Source organism: Heptranchias perlo, chromosome 14 (assembly GCF_035084215.1).
Source record: "Heptranchias perlo isolate sHepPer1 chromosome 14, sHepPer1.hap1, whole genome shotgun sequence".
Taxonomy (NCBI): Eukaryota; Metazoa; Chordata; class Chondrichthyes; order Hexanchiformes; family Hexanchidae; genus Heptranchias; species Heptranchias perlo.
In genome coordinates, this window is record NC_090338.1 from 18,034,907 (window position 1) to 18,058,641 (window position 23,735).

The 23,735-nt window shown below is 45.6% G+C and overlaps 1 protein-coding gene across 1 annotated transcript in view; it reads right to left on the bottom strand.

Moving 5' to 3' along the window:
• Positions 1–23,735, bottom strand: part of LOC137332335 (protocadherin Fat 1-like) — a 140,300-nt gene that overhangs the window by 23,311 nt on the left and 93,254 nt on the right. The window contains exons 10-14 of the mRNA XM_067996083.1: positions 19,087–23,148; positions 15,589–15,785; positions 5,834–5,987; positions 2,893–3,126; positions 1,029–1,418 (exon numbers count right to left, since the gene is read on the bottom strand). Of these exons, the coding sequence (XP_067852184.1) occupies positions 1,029–1,418; positions 2,893–3,126; positions 5,834–5,987; positions 15,589–15,785; positions 19,087–23,148 (5,037 nt within the window). The remainder of the gene's footprint in view (positions 1–1,028; positions 1,419–2,892; positions 3,127–5,833; positions 5,988–15,588; positions 15,786–19,086; positions 23,149–23,735) is intronic.

A 23,735-nucleotide genomic window follows, 5' to 3' on the forward strand; every position in this document is an offset into this window, starting at 1 on the left:
AAATCTCACAAATAGCAATGAAATAAATGACCAGCTAATCTACTTTTGGAGACCGTGTGAAGGAAGAATATCTCCAGGACAACACAATGCTTTTCTTCAAATAGTGCTACTGGATTAACTTTAATACCTGAACAGGCAGACAGGGTATCAGTTTAACACCTCATCTGAAAGAAAGCACCTCTGACGATGCAGCAATCTCTCTTTACTTCACTGAAGTGTTAGCATAGAATACGTGCACAAGCCCTTCTTAAGTTTTGGATGACGGTATTCTACCCCAGCCAGCCCATGACAGTTTTATCATCCAATTTTACTATCTATAAGGGTTACCCATTGGCCATTTTTAAAATCAGCCATCACTGATGCAACAAGGACTTGCGTGTATTTTTTAATTGTGTGTTGGACACGCTGCATCTCAATAAGGCAAGAAGACCACTTATGGTTGATACAAGTGCTATTAGGGCTAGTTTGAATGCCACTCCAGCTCCTGGCTTCAAAGTATGTTCTGGCTCAAATGGAAATGGTGATAAGTGCTAGGAAAACAAGTTTCTGTCTAGTGTTGGCACTGGGTTCTGATACTGAATGTGAACTAAACTGAGATATTCCTCATGAAGCAGTGAACTGCTTCAGTATGTTTAAGTATCCCTGTGGTACAGTGATAACCACTTTATGCCCATATACCAGCCCATTCACTTGTGTGACACAATGCTCTCCTGTGTACCTGCCTACATTATAACAGTGCAAACTCTTTCTATATACCCAATTCCCCATGAGATAGGCAATCTCTCTCGTCTAGTGCATAACCACATATCCGTGAGCCCTTCATTTTTTGGTGTACCTTGGACATTAACAGGGACAAATAGCAAACCAACAGCAACCACCTGATATATTCCCAGCAAACCCTGTATCATTTAAACAGTTGCTTTCATAACAGAATAATAGGTTCAATTGTGAAGTAATAATATAATTCACAACACTGTTGGCTACATTATGACGATCATCAAATAGATTTTGAAACATGTCATTTTTACCTGTTTTGGAATCGATGCGAAACTTGCCATGCTCATTGCCATTCATGATGGTGTAAAGGATCTGTGCATTATTAGCGGCATCCCGTGTCAGTGCTGACACACTCAGTATCTGCAGCCCATTGCTCACATCCTCTGGGATGGTGGCGACATACTCCCTTTGTATGAAGACGGGGATGAACTCTTCAATGCCTATGACTGAGACTACCACGGTGACAAATGAAGAGAGTCTCTGTGGAAGACCGTGGTCCGTGGCCTGAACCATTAGGTTAAAAGCTTTCTGCTGCTCCTTGTGTAAAGACTTTGCCAGATATATGACGCCAGAGAGCTCGTCGATAGAGAAATGCTCATTTGCCGAGTCCACTAAGGAATATGTGACCTCCGAATTGAGACCTGTTGATGGAGAAAACAAAGTTAGAAAAGAACAAGCACGGCTATCCAGTCACAAAGTTTAAGCCAGGCAGGATATTGGAGAGCTAGGGAATCCCTCCTGTGTTGTGCACTCCATTCTAAACTGTAAAACCCCAGAAAGCAAACTACTTCTATGCAACTTCATACTGCAGGGGCAGGGAGCTCATCGAAAGACTTGAATCACTCTCACACCTTCATCCCATTCAGCAAATCCATCACATGTCTCCATTTAGGTATTGAACCTCACATATATCAACATACTCCAGAGGAGAGCAAACCCCTCCCCATATATACACACCCATCTCAGGGGAAAAGCCACCCATACATCTGCATACCGCGATGAAAGAACATTAAATCCTTTTTATCCTTTTCCTTTGGGGAAAGGGATAATGAACCCTTACCCTGCACAATCAATCATTCACTCACACCTTTCTATCCCATGGAATCTTCCCTGCAAATCCTGCAAAATATCAGATCTGGTAGAACATCCATTCTAAATATTGCAGTAAGATCTTTCTGGGAAATAACATCTTAACACACTCCAGTAACCCCAGAGGCCAAGTAGACATTGAAGAGCACTAGTGGTGGCAAATTGAGCTTGGTATCCAGTGCAATGGAACATATGCTTGGAATGAACCTCGGCTAAACACAAGTTTAGATTCTGCACAATCAACCTGGAATCCAGCATGGCTGAATGTGAAATCAGGGGTTTGGCATAGCTGAATACAAGCTTGGGATTCAGTGCAGCCTAAATGCGATTATGGTAACTCAGCTGAATGTAAAACAATAACAAAAAAAAATGATGGAAACACACAGCAGGTCAGTCAGTGGAGAGAAGATTAACGTTTCAGGTGCATTCCCTTCTTGAAAACAGAAAAATAAGAGGTGGACAGGCATATTAATGCAATCAGCAAAATGGGAGGGGGAAATTACATCTAAAGTATAACTGAGGAATCGTGAGTGGAACGATATAACAGATCATCTCAGATTCCTCTCTCTGTCTATATTGTGTGTGTATGTTATTAATATGCCTACCCATCTCTTATTTTTCTGTTTTCAAGAATGGAGCACACCTGAAACATCGGCTTGTCTGTTCTTTCCGCAGGTGCTGACCGATCTGCTGAGTGTTTCCAGCACTTTCTGTGCCGTTTCAGACTTCCAGCATCTACGGTACTTTGCTTTCTCCAGCTGAATACAATCTCTGTGCCCAGCGTAGCTAAACACTACCTTCAAATACTCTACAGCTGAATATCGTGCTGACTTACAAAACCAAAACCCACCAAGATCAGTCACTTTCTTTCACAATTCAGTCACTTTCTTCAAAGAGTGACTTGTAGTGAGGGGAGATCTGGGGCCCTTTAATTCAACACCAATACAACAGAAGCATCAGATGTACTGCCCAGATCTACAAGAAAAAAACCCACAACATACTATGACTGTTAGCAAAAATACCTACCAGCATCAGGATCCCTGGCATGGACAACCGCCACAGGGGTCTTAATAGTGGTGTTATCAAAGACAGATACTGCATACTGAGATGCGGAGAATTTGGGAGGGTTATCATTCACGTCCTGTAATACAATGCTGACATCTGCCTCACAAAATAGGCCGCTCCCATCAGATGCTTTTGCAACCATATTATACACAGCATGACTCTCACGATCCAAAGTGGCGAATGTCATCAGTTCCCCTGAGGCAGGGAATAGAAAAAGGAGTTAGGACAGTATAATCTGCCATTCAATTCTTTAGCAGCTCCCCTGATGAGTCAAGTGAGTTTATCTACTGAGTAGCTGAGCCATGCAGATCAGGAAGGTCCAAGGGTCAATCCCCTCCCAGTCTGTGTTGAGTTTAACTAACCTCAGCTCAGGCAGTGTTAGGAGTGCTACAATCAGCCTCAGGGCTCATGGGTTAGTTACGGGAAACCCAGGCCGGATTCTCACTCTTAATTGCTATGCAGCTATCCCTGCTGGCAGTGTGCACCTGTGGTTGACAGATAAGAATTGGATTGGGCTCAGTTATGATGCCTCTGTGGTTAAAAAGCCCACTCAAGCTCACTGGCTAGGTTCACACGTGAGTAAGGGCCACTTTGATGAGATGGCAATCAGTGCCTGTGGAGCCATACCCTCAGTCACATTGAAAAGAGGAGTGGAGGGGAGGAAACATGGTGGAGAAAACTGGTAATAAACCAGAAGACAAAAACTCTTTCATTAGTCTAATTACCACACCTCGGTGTCCATCTTTCTTATTAACTAGTTTCTTGCCTGAGGCTTAACTGCAGGAATATGCTTCACTTTACCCTGATTGTGTTCAGAATCTTTTTCTGTTTCAGTTTAACCATTTGACTGAAAGTTTTACTTGCCTTTATCCAAATTTCAGAGACACAGGTGACACAATTGGACAGACACATCTGGACAGAGCCATGCAGCTCCAGTTCAATGCATTCAGACAGATGTTTGTACATTTGGAAAGAGAATTATTAGCCCTTTCATACACAGCCGGGATTATCTACCACATAATGACCACTTTTGGTAGATTTTTCACCAGTTTTGAGAAAAGCGTTCCAGTGGTGTATCCTCGCCGACACCGTGGAACAAATATTTTTGCTGATGGAAAAGTGTTCTTCCATTGGAAATGAAGATGTCCAATCAAAATTCAGCCACAATTTTTGAAAAGTACCACCTTCATGACCAGAACACAGGCAGCAGACAAAAATCATGACAACACACATAGGAAATTGTAATTCTCCAAAGTGATGTTATGTTTCCTTGTAAAACTATTTGCCAAGTTACAAAGTATCTTCCTAGGCACACAAACCCAGAATATCCCATTAGTCAGGATCATTGGTGCATTTGGAACATTGGGAATGATTTTCCACATGTTGGAATTTTTTCCTGAGGTAGAACCACACCTGGAAAGTTCCATGCTCCGCACGGTCATGCACTGGGAACAAATATTACAAATTTGCAATCCAGTGTTGGACATGGGTTGGCAAGGTATTAGAAAAACATCAATTAAAGTTATCACCGGAGGTATTAATCCAACTAAGAGGGCCACGTAGCAATTTCAGCATACTTAAGGAGCCTGCAAACCATCTGCCTGTAACTCCAGCTCAGTGTGTACTGAGGGGATGAAATCTTCAGCAGGTCCAGGAACAGCACAGCTGCACTGAAGTTTGTCCTGTGGCAGTTGCTATTATCCTGTCAGACTGGAAGTGAAATGAACTCCCTTTGTGGAAAGTCTGATTGCCGCCCATTTCAGTTGAGCAACAGACCCAATTAGAATAGTATAGAATCATAGAAAGGTTACAGCACGGAAGGAGGCCATTTGGCCCATCGCGTCCGCACCGGCTCTATGCACGAGCAATCCAGCTAGACCGACTCCCCCATCCCACCACCCCCCCCATCCCCGTAGCCCTGCAAATGTTTTCCTTTCAAGTACTTATCCAGTTCCCTTTTGAAGGCCATGATTGAATCTGCCTCCACCACTCCCTCGGGCAGTGCATTCCAGATCCTAACCATTCACTGTGTAAAAATGTGTTTCCTCATGTCACCTTTGGTTCTTTTGCCAATCACCTTAAATCTATGCCCTCTGGTTCTTGACCCTTCCGCCAATGGGAACAGTTTCTCTCTATCGACTCTGTCCAGACCCTTCATGATTTTGAATACCTCTATCAAATCTCCTCTCAACCGTCTCTGTTCTTAGAAGAACAACCCCAGCTTCTCCAGTCTATCCACGTAACTAAAGTCCCTTAACCCTGGAATCATTCTAGTAAATCTCTTCTGCACCCTCTCTATGGCCTTCACATCTTTCCTAAAGTGCGGTGCCCAGAACTAGACACAATACTCCAGTTGTGGCCGAACCAGTGTTTTATAAAGGTTCATCATGACTTCCATACTTCTGTACTCTATGTCTCTATTTATAAAGCCCAGGATCCCGTATGCTTTTTTAACCGCTTTCTCAATCTGCCCTGCCACCTTCAACGATTTGTGCACATATATCCCCAGATCTCTCTGTTCCTGTACTCCTTTTAGAGTTGTGCCCTCTAGTTTATATTGCCTCTCCTCGTTCTTCCTACCGAAATGTATCACATAGAGTTGAGTAGAACATTATAAAGCGGAATAGAAACAATCAACAATTCAATTATCATTTTATCATGCCAATACCAGAATGGTAGAAAGAGAATTAGATAGTGAATTGCGTCCAGCAATTCCAATGTTCTATCCCTGACTTCACTGTTATGTTGTCCTCTGGAAAATGCTGTTGAAAACTCTGTTAGCAACTTGAGAACCCGTACAAGCTCCAGGCTGTAGAGTTACATATCACTTTTTTGTTTGTTATGGTTAAATACCACTGTGCTATTTAAATATAAACTTCAAACCCAACTGTTTATTTCTTACCTGTCTGGGGGTCAAGCCGAAACTTGTCTGCGCCAGGCCCGAGCAGAGTGTAAGTAATCTGAGCATTGATGCCAACGTCTGAGTCCTTCGCAGAAACCTTCAAAATGAACTGACCCCACGGTGCACCTTCTGAAATGATCTCAGTGTACAGCAGCTGGGAAGAGAAAGACCAACTTTAAAATAAAACAGACAGGTCGAAGGGTTATACTGTCTTTACTCAGTAATCATAATCAGTATGCCAAATACATGCTTCCTCCATTGTTTCCCTTTTCCAGGACACGGTGCGTGTGAAGGCTGAAGGAGGGACATACAACACATTCTGCGCTGGGGAAGAGTGACACCCACCCACCAAGAGCACCGTGTTCTTGCAAGTGTAACTCTCAATGTATTGTCTGGAGATCCAGTGAGACACTGAGGTTGAATGCCCACTTGTTAATACACTTGCTGAAAATTTCCTTGTGCACTTTAAATGGGTTAATGACTGCCTGAAAGTAGCACACAAAGGAATTTTATGTAAAAAAATTAATCAGTGTACTACCAGAGGGAACTAAACCCTTTGGTGTGTTTTCTAGGGTACAAGACAGATATACGCCAGGAGTTTCCTTAACGTTTTCCACAACCATAACTTTGATGGGGATTCAGTTAGACGAGTAAACGGGGTTTCAGCCAAATCTCTGTCAAAGATATATCGGCAGACACGAGAAGCCCCAGGAAATTCCCGTTGAGTGACATTTCTAGGTTCTATAGAGTTAGAGGCCCCGCCCAATAAAAAATGCGATCGCGAGTCAATTGGAGCCACTTAACGTGGCTTCGGGGTTTGCGTCTGAAAGCTGCGCAGCGGGCGGACTGCGCACCCACATCACAGGCTGTCAGCTGGAGGAGCTCTATTTAAAGCGGCAGTCCTCCAATGGCTGCTCCTGGAGCAAACACCCAAACAGCACAATGGAACAGCACAGGGGAAAGGCTGCTCCAAGATTCAATGATGCCTCACACCAGGTGCTACTGGATGGGGTGAGGAGGAGGAGGGATCTCTTTTACCCGGCGGACGGGAGGAAGTGGCCTGCCTCTGCCACCAAGAAAACCTGGCTCGAGATGGCAGAGGAGGCCACCAGCAGCAGCAACACATCCCGCAACTGGATCCAGTGCAGGAAGCGCTTCAATTACCTAACTAGGTCAGCCAAAGTGAGTACACTTACTCATTCTCCACATTCCATCTTCCACATCACCGGCCCCGCCCCCCAATTCATTCTGCACTGCCAACACTACTCTATCACATCACTCCCCACACCCACTTAAGGCTCATCCTCAACTTACCTGCACATCCTCAGCGCTCCCTCACCTCCCCATTAGTCTCTCCACCACTACCACTCAACCCAATCCTCATACAATATCATGGCTCTGTCTCATACTCATCCTTTGATGCATCTCTTTCACGATCAGCCGCACCCAAACCAATGCATTCATCGGTTGGCCACGTCACCATCACTCATTCACCACCTGTGCTTTCTCCCCCCTTATAGGAGAAGAGAGCACAGAATGCATGGGAGAGGACGAGGACCAGAGGGGGGCCGCAACAAATCGTTGTCCTCACAGACGCGGAGCAGGAGGCGCTGGAATTCAGCCAAAGCCTCGAGTGTCTGTCCGTTGGGGACTGGCACCCGACAAACGTCTGGTGACATAACTTTAACATTCAGCACACACAATATGAATTGATGTTAACATGCCTTGCCATCTTCTGTACCTCAGTATGCTCATTGCTACATGACACACCTGAGATGATGCATAATATTGCCTTCTGTTCTCTTACAGTGCTTTCAGCAACCGCTGTAATGGCAGAGGGCGATTCCTCAGAGGACCTGCCGGTCTCTGATGGTGTACTGTCACATTTTAGTGAGCCATCCGCCAGCGCAGATGCTCACAACTCAGTGGGTCCGAGTCCTCAGTTAGTTGGGTTGGCTCCTGGTGAGTTACCACACATATGTGAGCACGAGCAGACACTGGTGGCTGGGGCAACTGCGGAGAGTCCGCGTCGGTGGGAACACTCCTCTCCAGGCTCTGCTCAGCTGGACACAGATGCTGAACCCTGGGGGCCATCCTTTAAAAGGAGAATGATCGAAGGTGCCACGAGCACTCTCCACAATCGCACAGAGGATGGAGGAGTCCAACTCCCACATCAGTGGAATAGTGGCACAGGTATGGGAGGGAATAAGAACATAAGAACATAAGAAATTGGAGCAGGAGTAGGCCAATCGGCCCCTCGAGCCTGCTCCGCCATTCAATAAGATCATGGCTGATCTGATCCCAACCACAAATCTAAAGAACACAAGAAGTCGGAGCAGGACCCGGCCACATAGCCCCTGGGCCCTCTCCGCCACCCACAGGGCATTGACCGATCCGAACTCAGCTTCATGTCCAATTTCCTGCCCGCTCCCCATAACCCCTAATTCCCTTTACTTCTAGGAAACTGTCTATTTCTGTTTTAAATTTATCTAATGATGTAGCTTCCACAGCTTCCTGATAGTGTTACAGGGACGTGAGCAACTCACTGAGATAGTGTCACAGGGACGTGAGGGAATCTGAGATAGTGTCACAGTGACGTGAGCAACTCTCTCAGATACTGTCATGGGTAAGTGCGGGAATGTCTGCGATGGAGAGAAAGCTAACCTCCATTGAGCTTCAAGCACAGCTCACAAATGAGTCCATTCAGGCCCTGACAACAGTCCTTTGGACTCACAGTGAACCACATTCTGCCGCATTAAACAGGCGGGCAGATGCACTAACACTGGCCTTACAAAGCTTCACACATGTCTTCCAAACTGTTGTCCAGCAGAGTGGTAGGAGTGATGTGAGCCTGGCCCAGGGAAGGGATGATGCCGAAAGGGGCCATGGAAGTGGGAAAGCCACTTAAAGTGCTCCCACCTCTCACCCGTTGCCCCCTCTCAACCAGTACCCGCAATGCTGCCTCCTCTACAGGTGGTCGAGTTTGCCCCTGCACAGGTGCAGGTGGAGCAGTCTTTGGAGGGGCCCTCACGGACACCAAAACCCAGAGGGCGTAGGCCCAAAGCATCTGATCGGTCAGGGCATGAACAAGAGCAACCTGGCACTACCTCTGCTGCAGCCACAGGGGAAGCACCACATAGAAGTAGTCGTAAGAGAAAGGCGAAGGTTTTGTAAGCACAAAGGGTATGCACAAGGGTGTTTGACGGTTCGTCATGTTTTTTATTTATATTAGCTTTTGGTTAAACTCGCATTAAATAGTCACCACTACTGTCTTGGCCATTCTTGACTGGCGTCTGAGATAGGACCCTTTCATGAGTTTCACCATGAATGGCGACACTTGATGCTACCCATTGGGTCACTCCAGAGTGGGCGTATGTGTGGTTGCAGGCCTGTTGTGAACAAGGAGGGGTGGGGGGGGGGGGGGCTGCTGGTGTGGGTGCTGCTCTATCCAGGTGGTGTAAGGACTGGACTCTTCACACTGTCTGATGTTAGGAGAACCGTTCACATATCAGTGACTCCCTGGCTTCACGAGCAGCCAGGGGAGCCGCTGCTCTGCCCATGGGTTGCTCCTGCTCCCTCTCCTCCTCTGCCTCCTCCTCCTCCGCCTCTTCCTCCTCAATGTGGGTGGCAGATGTGGATGGTGCCTCCTCAAGCAGCACCCCCATGTCACACTACTATAATGTGTCCCACTCTGTCAGGTGCGTATTTTTTTAAAATTCATTCACGGGATGTGGGCGTCGCTGGCAAGGCCGGCATTTATTGCCCATCCCTAATTGCCCTCGAGAAGGTGGTGGTGAGCCGCCTTCTTGAACCGCTGCAGTCCGTGTGGTGACGGTTCTCCCACAGTGCTGTTAGGAAGGGAGTTCCAGGATTTTGACCCAGCAACAATGAAGGAACGGCGATATATTTCCAAGTCGGGATGGTGTGTGACTTGGAGGGGAACGTGCAGGTGGTGTTGTTCCCATGTGCCTGCTGCTCTTGTCCTTCTAGGTGGTAGAGGTCGCGGGTTTGGGAGGTGCTGTCGAAGAAGCCTTGGCGAGTTGCTGCAGTGCATCCTGTGGATGGTACACACTGCAGCCACGGTGTGCCGGTGGTGAAGGGAGTGAATGTTTAGTGTGGTGGATGGGGTGCCAATCAAGCGGGCTGCTTTATCTTGGATGGTGTCGAGCTTCTTGAGTGTTGTTGGAGCTGCACTCATCCAGGCAAGTGGAGAGTATTCCATCACACTCCTGACTTGTGCCTTGTAGATGGTGGAAAGGCTTTGGGGAGTCAGGAGGTGAGACACTCGCCGCAAAATACCCAGCCTCTGACCTGCTCTCGTAGCCACAGTATTTATATGGCTGGTCCAGTTAAGTTTCTGGTCAATGGTGACCCCCAGGATGTTGATGGTGGGGGATTCGGTGATGGTAATGCCGTTGAATGTCAGGGGGAGGTGGTTAGACTCTCTCTTCTTGGAGATGGTCATTGCCTGGCACTTATCTGGCACGAATGTTACTTGCCACTTATGAGCCCAAGCCTGGATGTTGTCCAGGTCTTGCTGCATGCGGGCACGGGCTGCTTCATTATTTGAGGGGTTGCGAATGGAACTGAACACTGTGCAGTCATCAGCGAACATCCCCATTTCTGACCTTATGATGGAGGGAAGGTCATTGATGAAACAGCTGAAGATGGTTGGGCCAAGGACACTGCCCTGAGGAACTCCTGCAGCAATGTCCTGGGGCTGAGATGATTGGCCTCCAACAACCACTACCATCTTCCTTTCTGCTAGGTGAGCCACTGGAGAGTTTTCCCCCTGATTCCCATTGACTTCAATTTTACTAGGGCTCCTTGGTGCCACACTCGGTCAAATGCTGCCTTGATGTCAAGGGCAGTCATTCTCACCTCACCTCTGGAATTCAGCTCTTTTGTCCATGTTTGGACCAAGGCTGTAATGAGGTCTGGAGCCGAGTGGTCCTGGCGGAACCCAAACTGAGCATCGGTGAGCAGGTTATTGGTGAGTAAGTGCTGCTTGATAGCACTGTCGACGACACCTTCCATCACTTTGCTGATGATTGAGAGTAGACTGATGGGGCGGTAATTGGCCGGATTGGATTTGTCCAGCTTTTTGTGGACAGGACATACCTGGGCAATTTTCCACATTGTCGGGTAGATGCCAGTGTTGTAGCTGTACTGGAACAGCTTGGCTAGAGGCGTAGCTAGTTCTGGAGCACAAGTCTTCAGCACTACAGCTGGGATGTTGTCGGAGCCCATAGCCTTTGCTGTATCCAGTGCACTCAGCCGTTTCTTGATATCACGTGGAGTGAATCGAATTGGCCGAAGACTGGCTTCTGTGATGGTGGGGATATCGGGAGGAGGCTGAGATGGATCATCCACTCGGCACTTCCGGCTGAAGATTGTTGCAAACGCTTCAGCCTTGTCTTTTGCACTCACGTGCTGGACTCCGCCATCATTGAGAATGGGGATGTTTGCAGAGCCTCCTCCTCCCGTTAGTTGTTTAATTGTCCACCACCATTCATGACTGGATGTGGCAGGACTGCAGAGCTTTGATCTGATTCGTTGGTTGTGGAGTCGCTTAGCTCTGTCTATAGCATGTTGGTTCCGCTGTTTAGCATGCATGTAATCCTCAGTTGTAGCTTCACCAGGTTGGCATCTCATTTTTAGGTACGCCTGGTGCTGCTCCTGGCATGCTCTTCTACACTCCTCATTGAACCAGGGTTGATCCCCTGGCTTGTTGGTAATGGTAGAGTGAGGAATATGCCAGGCCATGAGGTTACAGATTGTGTTGGAATACAATTCTGCTGCTGCTGATGGCCCACAGCGCCTCATGGATGCCCAGTTTTGAGCTGCTAGATCTGTTCTGAATCTATCCCATTTAGCACGGTGGTAGTGCCACACAACACGTTGGATGGTGTCCTCAGTGCGAAGACGGGACTTCATCTCCACGAGGACTGTGCGGTGGTCACTCCTACCAATACTATCATGGACAGATGCATTTGCGACAGGTAGATTGGTGAGGACGAGGTCAAGTAAGTTTTTCCCTCATGTTGGTTGGCTCACCACCTGCCGCAGGCCCAGTCTAGCAGCTATGTCCTTCAGGACTCGGCCAGCTCGGTCAGTAGTGGTGCTACTGAGCCACTCCTGGTGATGGACATTGAAGTCCCCCACCCAGAGTACATTCTGTGCCCTTGCTACCCTCAGTGCTTCCTCCAAGTGGTGCTCAACATGGAGGAGGACTCATTCATCAGCTGAGGGAGGACGGTAGGTGGTAATCAGCAGGAGGTTTCCTTGCCCATGTTTGACCTGATGCCATGAGATTTCATGGGGTCCAGAGTCAATGTTGAGGACTCCCAGGGCCACTCCCTCCTGACTGTATATCACTGTACTGCCACCTCTGGTGGGTCTGTCCTGCCGGTGGGACAGGACATACCCAGGGATGGTGATGGAAGAGTCTGGGACGTTGGCTGAAAGATATGATTCTGTAAGTATGGCTATGTCAGGCTGTTGCTTGACTCGTCTGTGGGACAGCTCTCCCAATTTTGGCACAAGTCCCCAGATGTTAGTAAGGAGGACCTTGCAGGGTCGACTGGGCTTGGTGTTTTGCCGTTGTCGTGTCCGGTGCCTCGTGGTCCGATGCCGGGTGGTCCGTCCGGTTTTATTCTTATTATGACTTTTCGTAGCGAGATTTTACAACTGAGTGGCTTGCTAGGCCATTTCAGAGGGCAATTAAGAATCAACCACATTGCTGTGGGTCTGGAGTCACATATAGGCCAGACCGGGTAAGGACGGCAGGTTTCCTTCCCTAAAGGACATTAGTGAACCAGATGGGTTTTTACGACAATCCGGTAGTTTCATGGCCATCATTACTGATACTAGTATTTTAATTCCAGATTTTATTTAATTAATTGATTGAATTTAAATTCGCCAGCTGCCGTCGCGGGATTTGAACTCATGACTCTGGATTTTAGTCCAGGCCTTTGGATTACTAGTCCAGTAACATAACCACTATGCTACCGTATTGAAGCACTCCTATATAGCATGCTCAATTGTAGACCTGGTGGCAATGTGGCTGCCGTTATATCGACGTTGTTGCTCAGTGATGGGGTTCCTTCGAGGTGTCATGAGCCACGTGTGCAGGGGGTATCCCTTGTCCCCGAGGATTCAGCCATTAAGGACGCTCAGTGCATGGAAGAGGGGTGGGATGTTGGATTCCCGGAGGATGAAGGAATCATGGCAGCTGCCAAAGAATCTGGAGCACGCATGAAGGAATCTTTTGCGGTGGTCACAAACGAGCTGAGTGTTGATGGAGCAATACCCCTTTCTGTTGATGAACAGTCCTGGCTTGTGTGGAGGTGCGCCTATTGTTATAGGGGGGCAATCGATTGCATCCTGCACCTGTGAGAAGCCAGCCACAGAGTGGAATCCTACTGCCCTCTTTGTCTGGCTGAGGTCGTCCAAGGGGAAGTTGACGTACTGAAAGGCCCTGCGAAACAAGCCGTTGGTGACTTGCCTTATGCACTTGTGCACAGACGACCGTCAGACCCCGGCAATGTCCCTGGTGACACCCTGGAATGATCCGGAGGCGAAGAAGTTGAGGGCAGTGGTGACTTTGACAGCGACAGGTAAGGAGATGCTGCTCAGCCCAGCTGGGAGCAGCTCGGCATGAAGGAGCCTGCAGATGTCTGCGACTACGTGGCGACTGACTCTGAGCCTCCATATGGACTGATCCTCAGAGAGGTCCAGGAAGCTGAGCCTCGATCTGTAGACCCTGTGGCGCAGGTAGTGCCTCCTGCGACGTCGCTCTCTCTGTTGTCGCCCTCTGTGCTCTTGAGCAGGTGCCTGTGTTGCAGCACTTTATTGTGGAGCTCCACGTGGCGGAGGTGGACGCCGTGCCTGGCAAGACTGGTGATGTTGCTCGTCCTCGGATGTAGTGGTGAATGCAGCCATGGCGCCCCCACCCCAACCTGACGATATGAGTTTGAGGGGGTCCGCAAAGTAGTTAAATATGTTTGAACAGCAGGATTTTGAGTGGAAAGTAAGAATTTTCAGTGAAAACATAAAGATCTTGCAGCCAAAACTTTGTCTGAATTGTCAGAGTGCCCTGCTGCAAGAAGTGGCCTTTTCTCCCCATCTGTCAAATAAGCATTTGAATGTCTCACTGGCTGCTGGCTGAAAGACGTCTGTTGCAACGTGGACTGTTTCCCACAGCACGGGAAACACGCTGAGGATGCTTCAAAATCGCAACTCTGCCAAAATGTGGAGAAAATTAAGTGCTTCAAGTACTTAAATTACCTCAACAACTATGTAACTTATCATCCCGCCGGCTTTAATTGTCGGTGGGACTTCCGCATTCGGGAGGCGCGCGCAGACCCAGATGCGTCAATGGGGAATCTGGAAGTCTGCGGGTTGGAGCCAGGCTCCGAACCCAAATGGGATTTCCCCGATTTTCGGAGCTCCCCCGCCCCCAACGCACCCGCAATTTCCCGGGAAAATTGAGCCCAGAGGGACTGATATCAAGAGGGGAGTGAAAGCTGAGACATTGAACACACAACTTATGACAGCATTAAATAGTTTCTTATCGGGAGTAAAAGGGACTCATGAAAGAACCGGAGCCACACATACATTATAAAAACAAAAATCACTGGAAACGCATAACAAGCCAGGCAGAATCTGAAAGATAGGATGATGTTTCAATTTGATCTTTGAAGGAACCCTCCAAGAGTTCTGCCCAAACTGGTACCATCTTCCATTTGCTGACTAATCTGCAGTGCATTTCTAGGAATGTGTTTTCATTTCAGCATTTGCAGTACTTGTTTCGATGACTGCTGAGGGCTGAAATCATGCTGTGTCATTTTAGTAACAAATGTTTGAACAGATTCATGTGAAACTCATTTTAACAAGACTTTAAACCTATTCTATTTAGCAACCGGAGGAATTCCATACGAATATATTTCCATGCAAATATATTTCCACTAATATTGCTCAGCATGATTTCAACCCTCTTATATTTTCCCTTGATGACGAGACTAAAGCACAACTTCAAAAACCCACTCCCTTGCTTTATCACCAACAGTTCCATTTTCTCACTCTGTCCTTGAAACCACTCCAAGGAAAATTCACAAATAAAAGAGATCATTTCAGCTGTGGCTCTGTGGTAGCACTCTCACCTCTCTATATCAGGAAGTTGTAGGTTCAAGTCTTGCTCTAAAGGCTTGAGCACAAATTATATGCTGACATTCCAATACTGTACTGAAGGAGTGCTGCACTGCCTGGAGGTGCCTTCTTTCAGATGAAATGTTAAACTGAGGCCCTGTCTGCCCTCTCAGGTGGATGTAAAAGATCCCATGGCGCTATTTCAAAGAAGAGCAGGGGGGTTCTCCCAGGTCTCCTGGAGAATATTTATCCCTCAACCAACATCACTATGATTCTGTGAATTAGATAATCTGATCATTATCACATTGGTGTTTGTGGGTCCTTGCTGTGTGTAAATTGGCTGCCACATTTCCTACAGTAACTACATTTAGAAATTGCTTCATTGGCTGTAAAAACGCTTTGTAACGTCCTGAAGTTGTGAAAGGCGCTATATAAATGCAAGTTTTTCTTTTAGTGCTGTATCAGGCAGTTTGGTGCCATGGAGCATGTGTCCATTTGGACAAATCTGTTTATTCGAGCCAATAATCAGAGAGAAAGCATTACCCAATAAATCTTCGTTGGCGAGTGCCTTCCAGTCAGCGTTCTTTTTGTTGTAGGATAATTACCTGTTGGCAGTGTGGACTGTTGTCATTAATATCGTGGACGAGGATCTCGACTGCAGATTCAGCCAGAAACTTGCCATCAGTGGCCGTGATATTTAGAATGTATTTCTCTGTCTCCTCTCGGTCCAGAGCTTCCTTTACGTAAACTTGCCACTGGTTTTGGAAGTTTTCAATAGCAAACTGGCCCAGAAGATCGCCATCTAAGAAAACAAATTGGTAAGTCACAGCTTTTTGTGCCAGACCTCATTGCTTAAACTATGACCCATGACAACATATTTATACAATCTGATTAGTAAATTAACTTGTAACTTTATCTGACAACAAATTCCATTTACGTAGATTATTTAATGTAAAAATGCATCCCAAGGCACTTTGTAGAGTAAACGCATGGAAAACAGCCGTGGAAAGTCAAGAGAAGACATCCTGGTTACAACAAAACAACAACTTGCATTTATATAGCATCTTTAACGTAGTAAAATGTCCCAAGGCGCTTCACAGGGGTGAAATCAGACAAAATTTGACACCAAGCCACAGGAGGTGATATTAGGACAGGTGACCAAAAGCTTGATCAAAGAGGTAGGTTTTAAGGAGTGTCTTAAAGGAGGAGAGAGTGGTAGAGAGGCGGAGAGGTTTAGGAAGGGAATTCCAGAGCTTAGGGCCGAAGCACTGAAGGCACAGCTGCCAATGGTGGAGTGATTAAAATCGGGAATATGCAAGAGGCAAGAATTGGGGGAATGCAGAGATCTCAGAGGGTTGTAGGGCTGGAGGAGGTAACAGAGGCCATGGAGGGATTTGAAAACAAGGATGAGAATTTTAAAATTGAGGCATTCCCTGACTGGGAGCCAATGTAGGTCAGCGAGCACAGGAGTGTTGGGGGAATGGGACTTGGTGCGAGTTAGGATATGGGCAGCAGAGTTTTGGATGAGCTCAAGTTTATGGAGGATGCTTTAGAGAGGGTGCAACAAAGGTTCACTGGATTGATTCCTGGGATGAGGAAAGATTGAATAGAATAGGCATATACTCTCTGGAGCTTAGAAGAATGAGAGGTGATCTTATTAAAACATACAAGATTCTAAGAAGGCTTGACAGGGTAGATGCTGAGAGGCTGTTTTCCCTGGCTGGAGAGTCTAGAACTAGGGAACATAGTCTCAGAATAAGGGGTCGAACATTTATGACTGAGATGAGAAGGAATTTCTTCACTCAGAGGGTTGTGAATCTTTGGAATTCTCTACCCCAGAAGGCTGTAGATGCTCAGTGGTTGAGTATATTCAAGACTGAGATCGATAGATTTTTGACCTCTAAGGGAATCAAGGGATATGGGGATTGGGCGGGAAAGTGGAGTTGAGGTCGAAGATCAGCCATGATCTTATAGGCTCAAGGGGCTATGTGGCCTACTCCTGCCCCTATTTCTTATGTTCTTATGGGAGGCCGGCCAGGAGTGCATTGGAATAGTCAACTCTAGAGGTAACAAAGACATGGATGAGGGATTCAGCAGCAGAGACGGGTGATGTTACGGAGGTGGCAGTAGTTACATTGGTAGATTAGCGCAGTGACAGACATATTGAGCTGAATTTTCTTCCAATTGGGTGGAATAGTACAGGAAAATTGGGTGGGGGGGTGGGGGCCTTCTGCCTCATTGCCGCCCGACATACATTTTCCTCCCCCCGCCAAAGCAGGAAAAGCCACAAGCCACCTCTTCACTGCCGCGGCACATGCAAATGACGGGTAGGGGTTGGTCTGGCAACCTACTTGATTTCCCTGCACCACTGTGGCTATTACTGCCAACCTAACAGGCAGCCAGGAGAGAGGGTAGCGTATCTGTTTTGGGACTCAGCCCACCAGGGTAATCCTGCCTTTAAGTTCTAAAGAGTAACTTTCCAACTTTGAGATTCCAGCAGGGAGATTCGTCTGTCGGTAGCACATATCAGAGGTTAGGATGAACGCTGCACTATGACCATTTAAAAGCGTGTGCAGCACACGCGTGTATTTCAGGTATGCGCTGCCGTGGGGTGAGACTTCCTGCTGGCAGCACAAGATCAGAATGATCCCATACAGATCTAATAGAGAGCGGACGCAAAATGAGGCTCCACAGGTTGAATGTCAAAAATAAGAGAATCAATTAACCCAGAGTGGAGAATATAACCGACGACCAGGTCACCTAGCTAGGAAGTATAATATTTCTGCTCTGTTTCCTTATATCATAATATCATAGCATGTTACAGCACAGAAGGAGGTCATTCAGCCCATCGTGCCCATGCCGGCTCTTTGAAAGAGCTACTCCTCTGCTCTTTCCCCATACCCCGTAAATTTTTTCCCTTCAAGTATTTATCTAATTCCCTTTTGAAAGTTATTATTGAATCCATTTCCACCACCCTCTCAGGCAGTGCATTCCAGATCATAACAACTCTCTGCATAAAAAAATGTTTCCTCATGTCACCTCTGGTTCTTTTGCCAATCAATGTCCTCTGATAACTGACCCTTCTGCCAGTTTCTCCTTATTTACTCTGTCAACACCGTTTATGATTTTGAACACCGCAATCAAATCTCCCCTTAACATTCTCTGTTCTAAGGAGAACAACCCCAGCTTCTCCAGCCTCTCCACATAACTGAAGTCCCTCATCCCTGATACCATTCTAGTAAATCTCTTTTGCACTCTCTCTAAGGACTTGACATCCTTCCTAAAGTGCGGTGCCCAGAATTAAACACAATATCCAGCCTTCACAACTTGTCCTGCCACTATCCAAGATTAGTATACGTACACCCTCAGGTCTCTCTGTTCCTGTACCCCCTTTAAAATTGTACCATTTTGTTTATATTGCCTCTCCTCATTCTTCCTACAAAATGTATCACTTCACACTTTTCTGCGTTAAATTTCATCTGCCATGTGTCTGCCCATTTCACTAATTTGTCTATATCCTCCTGAAGTCTGTCACTATTCTTCACATTGTTTACTATATTTCCAAGTTTCATGTCATCTGCAAATTATACCCTGTATACCCAAGTCCAGGTCATTAATATATATCAAAAAGAGCAGTGGTCCTAATACTGACCCCTGGGGAACACCGCTGTTTACTGCCCTAACAATGTTTCTAACATTGATCGTCTGGTATCTGGTTCAATAACATTAATGGTCTGGGAACAGTTTATCGTCCTGCTCTTTTAGTCAGGGAGTGTTGTCAGTAAGATGTTATATAAAAGGAATTACAACTTGGAAAAAGTTAGGATAAATTTAGTTAATAAATAATAAAATTGACCAATAGTCTCGTCAGGGGTGACTTTCAATGCCTGGACAGTAATTGGCATTGTTGATCACCCACCCATTGTAGAATCTGTCCAATCAATGGGATGGAAATCGGGTAGGTTCTACAATGGGTGGGATTTCTACTCTAACCAGGAAGTGAAGGTGGAAATCACACTTATTTTGATGTCTGGTAAGTATATAATTATACTTCTAATTGTCAGCGCAATGTCTAAATGAATGTTTTTATACCAAAGACCTACCTGTAATGTAGCAGGTGGCATGTCTATTGGATTCGGTAATATCAGCATCCATCATAGTGAGAACAGCAACCACTTCTCCAGGTTTGCTGCCTTCACTGACAGTACCCTTGTAGATGTCCCTTGTGAATTGTGGGGGATTGTCATTTTCATCAGTGACCTCAACTCCTACGATGGCAGTTGAGGACAGTTGCACTCTTCCTCCATGATCAAATGCCACCACGGCAAACTTGTACGTATCTTTTGTCTCGCAATCGAGTTCCTTCAGTGTAATGAGCCACCCACTTTCTCCATCGATGGCGAAAACATCTGCAACATCATCAAATTCACTGGACAGACTATAGGTCACATGTCCGTTGGTTCCTGTATCCTGATCATTGGCAGTCACCTGTATGACTGTGGTTCCTGCTGGCATGTTCTCTGGGATGAAGGCTTTGTAAGGATTTGCCTCAAATATGGGTTGATTATCATTGACGTCCTTTACCTGGATGCTGATGGACACTGAAGAAACAACCTCAAGATCCCCATGGAAACACTGGGCAATTACATCAATTTGGTACCATTTTGTTCTTTCGTGGTCTATGTTCTTCCCAATTTTTAATGCTCCAGTGTTTTTATCAAGGGTAAATACTTCACCCTTGTTACTTTCATCTGTGTTCCCCTTCACCAGACTGTAAATAACTGGTTGGTCAGATTCTGCCTTGATTACACCAATTTCTGACCCAGCTGGGAGATCCTCTGAGGCTGAGAAGGAATATAATGGTTCAGAGAATCGTGGAATTGATAGTTCTGGTGGGATAACTTTGACTAGAACAGGAACACAGGAATCCTGTTGAGGAGAGCCCCCATCTTGTGCTTTCACATAGTAAGTAAACGAATTGTTCTCCAGTCCAATCAGACTCTCCTTGATTGTGATAAATCCAGTAACAGGATTTATCTCTAATATTTCCTCAACCTTGTCTTCACTGGAGGCAACAGAGTAAGTGACATCTGCATTCATCCCTTCATCTGCATCAACTGCCACGATTTGGATTACGGGAGCACCCTTAAGGGTGCTGGCAGGGATATGAATTTTATATTCAGCAGCTTGGAATTGAGGTGCATTGTCATTCTCATCAGTCAATATAATATTCACAGTACAAAAATCCACCTTACCGCCCCCATCTTTTGCCATTACTTTAATGGCAATGACCTTTTCTGTTGAATTCTCACGATCCAATTTCTGTGATGTTAAAATACGACCACGACCGTCTATGCTGAATTTCTCTCTCGCTAACTTATTTATGATTGTATAGTCAACTTTGCCATATGGACCTGAGTCTGGATCTATAGCTAAGAGTTCAATCACATGTGTCCCTACCTCAGCATTTTCAGCAAGTTCAACCTCGTACATGCTTTGATCAAATATGGGCTTGTATTTATTTGTTTTGGAAGTTCTAACTTGGACTGGTATTGATCGCCTGAAAACCCGGTCAGAAACGGACACATTCAAGTGATAATTTGATTCTAATATTTCCTTGCAAGAATTAGACACGGAAATGATTCCAGATTTTGTTCCAATGGTAAAGTGTCTCTGTTCGTTTCCTTCTAAAATGATGTACTCCAGGTTATTAATGTCCATGCTGTCTGGATCTCTTGCCTGCACCCGTATAACAAAATGGCCACAAGTAGCCACTTCACTTATAGTAGTCTCATATTGGTTCTGGCGAAATGTAGGTGGGTTATCATTGAAATCTGAAATGTTCACATTCAGAAGGACATCACTACTTAATGGAGGAATACCGTTATCTACAGCCCTAACTGTAAGGCTGTAATGTTGGGTCTGTTCATGGTCTAGTATGCGTGCTGTTGTGACAAGGCCATTAGTAGTGTCAATATGGAAGTGTTCTGAACTATTAGTAACAGCTGCAAACTGATAGCTGATAACTTTATTCCTTCCAGAATCGGCATCAGTGGCACTGACCTGCACCACAGAGGTACCGATAGCTGAGGCCTCGGATAATGCTGCACCATAGACCTTTTCTGTAAACGCAGGGGGGTTGTCATTGATATCTTCAACTTCAATCTCAACAATAGCTTCTGCATAAGATCCAGTCACTGAATCTGTAGCCCTCACAGTCAGCACATGCTTTGTCTGGCTTTCAAAATCCAAGGAATCAATCACGCTCAGAACCCCAGCCTTGAATTCAATAGAGAATAAGTGCAATGCTCTTGCTGTGGCAATGTTGTAGATCACACGGAATCCTGAAGGGTTGTCGGCATGCACATGAAGAATTGGGGTATAAGGAGAAATGTTTTCGGGTACACTGACCCTGTAGTATGCTTTCTCAAACCTAGGGGTGGCTTTATCTCTTACAGTGATAACTACTTCAGTCTGTGCATAAAGCGGAGGATCCCCGCTATCCTGAGCTATAACAGTTAATATATACTTATCTGATGCATCAGAATCAAAGTGCTCACTGAGTGAAATGTCTCCAAGGTAGGGATCAATCCAGAAGTATCTATAGTGATCTACAAGGCTGTAATGGATGACTGCATTGTCTCCAGTGTCCTTATCATCAGCAGTAACTTGATATATGACATCACCTGGTTCTGCATCATCTTGGACCGTAGTTAGATATGGTAAATGGACAAACACTGGTGCATTGTCATTAATGTCCTCCACAAAGACTTTAACTAATGTATGGGCAACTCTGGGAGGGCTACGCACATCACGAGCCTCAACAACAAATTCATATTCTTCCTGTTCTTCACGGTCACATGCTACTCCAGTTGTTTGAAAAGCACCTGATGTGTAGATTATTCTAAACTTTTCATCTGGATTTAATATATAGTAAAAGATGGGTTCGTTCAGCTGATTTCCAGATGCTTTCACAACACCTAATGTTTCAACCAGTGTAGTGTTTTCTAAAATTGTAAATGGATGTAAGCTCTGGGCAAATGTTAGGCCACTTTCCTTTATACTGGAAACATTTATTTTTACCACTGCAGTGCTTTTGTACGTCCCATCAGATGCTCTAACTGTCAGTTCAAAATGGCCCTTGAGATTGGCGGTGTCCTTGACAGAAATTAAACCAGTAAAAGAGTCAATAGTGAATGTGTCCTTGTTATTCCCTTCCACTATACTGTACCTAATTTTTGAGAAACTATCAGAGTCTGCATCTGCTGCCTTAACCGTGAGAACTTCAGTCCCTTTGTGAGCAGGTATCAGCAAAGTCGTTTCATACAAGTCTTTCTCAAACTTTGGAGGACAGTCATTAATGTCCGTAACCATTATAGTGACACTTGCTACTTCTGCTGCAAATAGACTTGGATGGCCACGATCATGCACCTGCACCGTGAGATGGAAGATAGAGATGATTTCATGGTCAATAACAGCAGCTGTGCTGAGGGTTCCCATATTGGAATCAATGGCGAAGTATTTCAATATATCAGGTTCCATGATTTGATATACCAACATAGCATTGGCATCTTTGTCTCGATCGGTGGCTTGAATTACGAGAGGTGCATTTCTGTCATCCAGCACAATGCTGTTGATAGGAGAATTCTCATTGATTCTCCCAACATATTGAGATTGAACAAAGACAGGTGGGTTGTCATTTTCATCTATAATGTCAATTAACACTATTAGGTTGCTGGATAGACCTACCATGTTGGTAGCTTTAATCTTTAGTTTGTAAGCTGAGATTTTCTCAAAATCCAGCACTTTATGAACAGATATCACACCTGAATACGAGTTGATATGAAATGTGTCATCTATGTTTCCATCTTTAATTTCATAAGTCACTGCTGATTGGCTGGTTGCAGTTACCATGACAACTGAAGATCCCATGTCAGTTGCTTCACTGATTTCTGCGTAATACTCCTTCATCAGAAACTTGGGAGGCGAATTATCAGAAACCGTAACAATAATATCGACACTGACAAGTGTACTGAGCTGAGGGTAACCTTGGTCCTTGGCTTTCACTGTCAAGTCGTAGGTTCCTTTAACTGCTTGGTCTAGCTTCTTAGCCACGGTTATCTTGCCTGAAACGGGGTCAATAGTGAACATATTGCCACTGTTGCCTGAAAAACACATGGGAGGAAAGTTATTTCTTTTCACGTACTGTAAATGTGACTATGGCTGGTGGCTGAGGGTGTGCGATCTTTTCGGGCCACTTACATATAATTATCTGTGAAATGACGATCCATAGCTATGGCATTATTGGGCTGCCTATTTCTGAATTTGCACAATGATTCAATGCCACAGTCATAGTAAGCTTTATATTAAGTGTGTCACTTGCAGCTTCTATATATGTTGATTGGTATGACAGGCAATGAACTGTCAAAGAAAGGAGAGCAGTGGCCCAAAGCTGTATTGTAATGCACAGAAACAGTAACCCACTATTGGCAGTTGACTTGACACCTCTTCAACAACTGTTTTAGTTTTAGTAAAAATGAATATGCTATAAGATACTATATATTGTTAAAAGGAACTATAGAGTGTAATATACCACTTGGTCTTATATAATCCTATTTGTCACTATGATCAGACCCTTGTTGAGCACTGTGTCCAATTCTAGTTACATAGACAAATAAGGAACCAGTTGAGCTTTAAAAGTCATGAGAGTGATCCCTAGTGTCAGAGAACTGAGGAAAGACTGTAGAAACTT